Genomic DNA, 2225 nt, shown 5'->3' on the forward strand with positions numbered 1-2225 from the left:
TGACGACGCTTTTATCCCTATGATTTAAACTTGATGTTTTTATCACTAAACATGGATTTTAACTTCGTCATTTATATTGACGAGGTTTTTATCCTTGTGATTTAAACTTGATGTTTTTATCACTAAACTTGGATTTTATCTTCGTCATTTATATTGATGAAGCTTTTATCTATGTGATTTAAACTTAACATTTTTATCACTTTGCTCATGATTTAAACCCATCAGAGTTTTTATTATAACTATCGCACTTTGAACTTTTCTTTTCGATTGAGGGAGATTTTCACCATGGAGTATTTGACATCAAAGAAATAGCTTTGCAGACGTTTTGTCTCTTTAAGTCATCCTTGTTTGTAAAAAAGGGGTTACAAAGGTAATACTTCACGAAAACACAAAAAGTGCTAAAAATAGAGTATTGAAAGAAAAAAGGATAAATGCATAAAAACAATGAAATTGAAGTCTTGCTTATCTGTGGACGAATAAACGAGATGTTCCAAACCCTGGAACTTATTAAGGCCGATAGTTCGGTCCCTTATTTGTAGTATTTTTTGAGATGCTCTGCATTCCAAGGACAAGGCAAAGGTTTTCCATTCGCATCCTCTAAGTAGTAGCTCCCTCTCCTTGAATAATGGACGACCTTGTATGGGCCTTCCCAGTTAAGGCCTAACTTCCCTTCGTTTGGATCTTTGGTGGCTTGTGAAACCTTCTGCAGAACCATATCTCCAGGATTAAAACACTTCAGCTTTACCCTTTGGTTATAGTACCTCATCATCCTCTCCCGATACAAAGTCATCCTCTGAGCTGCGTTGTTTCTGACCTCGAGTAAATAATCTAGAGCTAGCTTGAGGCCCTCGTCATTGCTATGTTCGTCATAACATGTCCTTTTGAGGCTTGACACTCCAACTTCCACAGGAATTACTGCTTCAGTTCCAAACGCCATCTTGAAGGGTGTCTCGCCCGTTGGCGTCCTCACCGCCTGTAAGCCCATAATACCCCTCGGAGCTTATCAGGCCATACTCCTTTTGCCCCCTCAAGTTGGGTTTTGATCAACTTGAGCAAAGTTCGATTTGTGAATTCAGTCTGGCCGTTTGCTTGTGGATGTCCAGGGGAAGAATAATGATTTCTTATCCCTAGTTCCTTGCAAAAATCCCTAAACTTGTAGTTATAAAATTGTCGTCCATTATCGGAGATGATGAGCCGTGGAATTCCGAACCGACAAACGAGGTTTTTCCATACAAAGTGTTGTATCTTGGCCTCTGTTATAACTGCCAAAGGTTCTGCTTCCACCCACTTCGTGAAATAATCAATAGCGACTACTGGGAATTTTACCTGCTTCTTACCAAGGGGTAGGGGGCCCATTATGTCGATTCCCCATATGGAGAATGGCCATGGTGAGGTGATGCTAGTCAAGCACTCTGTTGGGACATGTTGCACATTTCCAAATCGCTGGCACTTGTCACATCTTTGAACTACCTGAGCTACATCTTTCTGCATTGTTGGCCAGAAATATCCTGCACGAAAAACTTGTCCAACAAGTGACCGTGGTCCAGAGTGATTTTCGCAAATTCCTTCATGGATCTCTCTTAGCACATACTCAGCATCTTCTAGATTGAGGCACTTTAAGTAAGGCTGTGAAAATCCCCTCTTGTAGAGCTCATCGTTCAGGATGGTGAATCTGGACGACCTTACCTTGACTTTCTTGGCTTCTGAGGGATCTGCAGGGAGGTTACCATCCTTAATGTACGTGATTATTAGGTCCATCCATCCTTTTACTGATTGAATGTAATTCACGTCAAACCCCTCAATGCTTGGGAGGTGCTGCACTTCCATGTACAATCCAGGCCGTCCTTCATTGGTACTTGACAATGCTAACCTAGCAACTTCGTCCACTTCCGAGTTGTCCTCCCTTGGTACCTGAGTGATCTTGACATCATCAAAGTTAGAAACTAACTGATTAGTCAATGTTAAGTACTTTTTCATCCTATTCCTTGGCCTCGTATTCGTTGGTTATCTATCCTACCACAAGCTTTGAATCAGAGTTCAGTTTAAGTTTCTTACACTCAAGGCTTTTGTAATACTCATGCTCATCAGGACAGCTTCATACTCTGCTTCTTTATTCGTAGTTGGGAATTGAAGCTAGACCCCGTATCTGAGAATGTCTTTCTTAGGGGATAAGAGGACAACTCCTACTCCGCACATTCCTGATGCTGATGACCCATCTGTATTCA

General features: G+C 41.3%; 1 protein-coding gene across 1 annotated transcript; it reads right to left on the minus strand.

The window, feature by feature from the left end:
- Positions 1-529: 529 nt before the first annotated feature.
- On the minus strand, positions 530-937 carry LOC142608944 (uncharacterized). Its single transcript, XM_075780595.1, has one exon. The coding sequence runs from the start codon at positions 935-937 to the stop codon at positions 530-532; it is 408 nt and encodes a 135-aa protein (XP_075636710.1).
- Positions 938-2225: the final 1288 nt, after the last annotated feature.

This window comes from Castanea sativa, chromosome 9 (genome assembly GCF_040712315.1).
Source record: "Castanea sativa cultivar Marrone di Chiusa Pesio chromosome 9, ASM4071231v1".
In the NCBI taxonomy this organism is placed as follows: Eukaryota; Viridiplantae; Streptophyta; class Magnoliopsida; order Fagales; family Fagaceae; genus Castanea; species Castanea sativa.

What these genes read in the sequence shown, in the direction of transcription:
- LOC142608944 (XM_075780595.1), bottom strand. Translation starts at nt 937, where the DNA reads ATGGCGTTTGGAACTGAAGCAGTAATTCCTGTGGAAGTTGGAGTGTCA.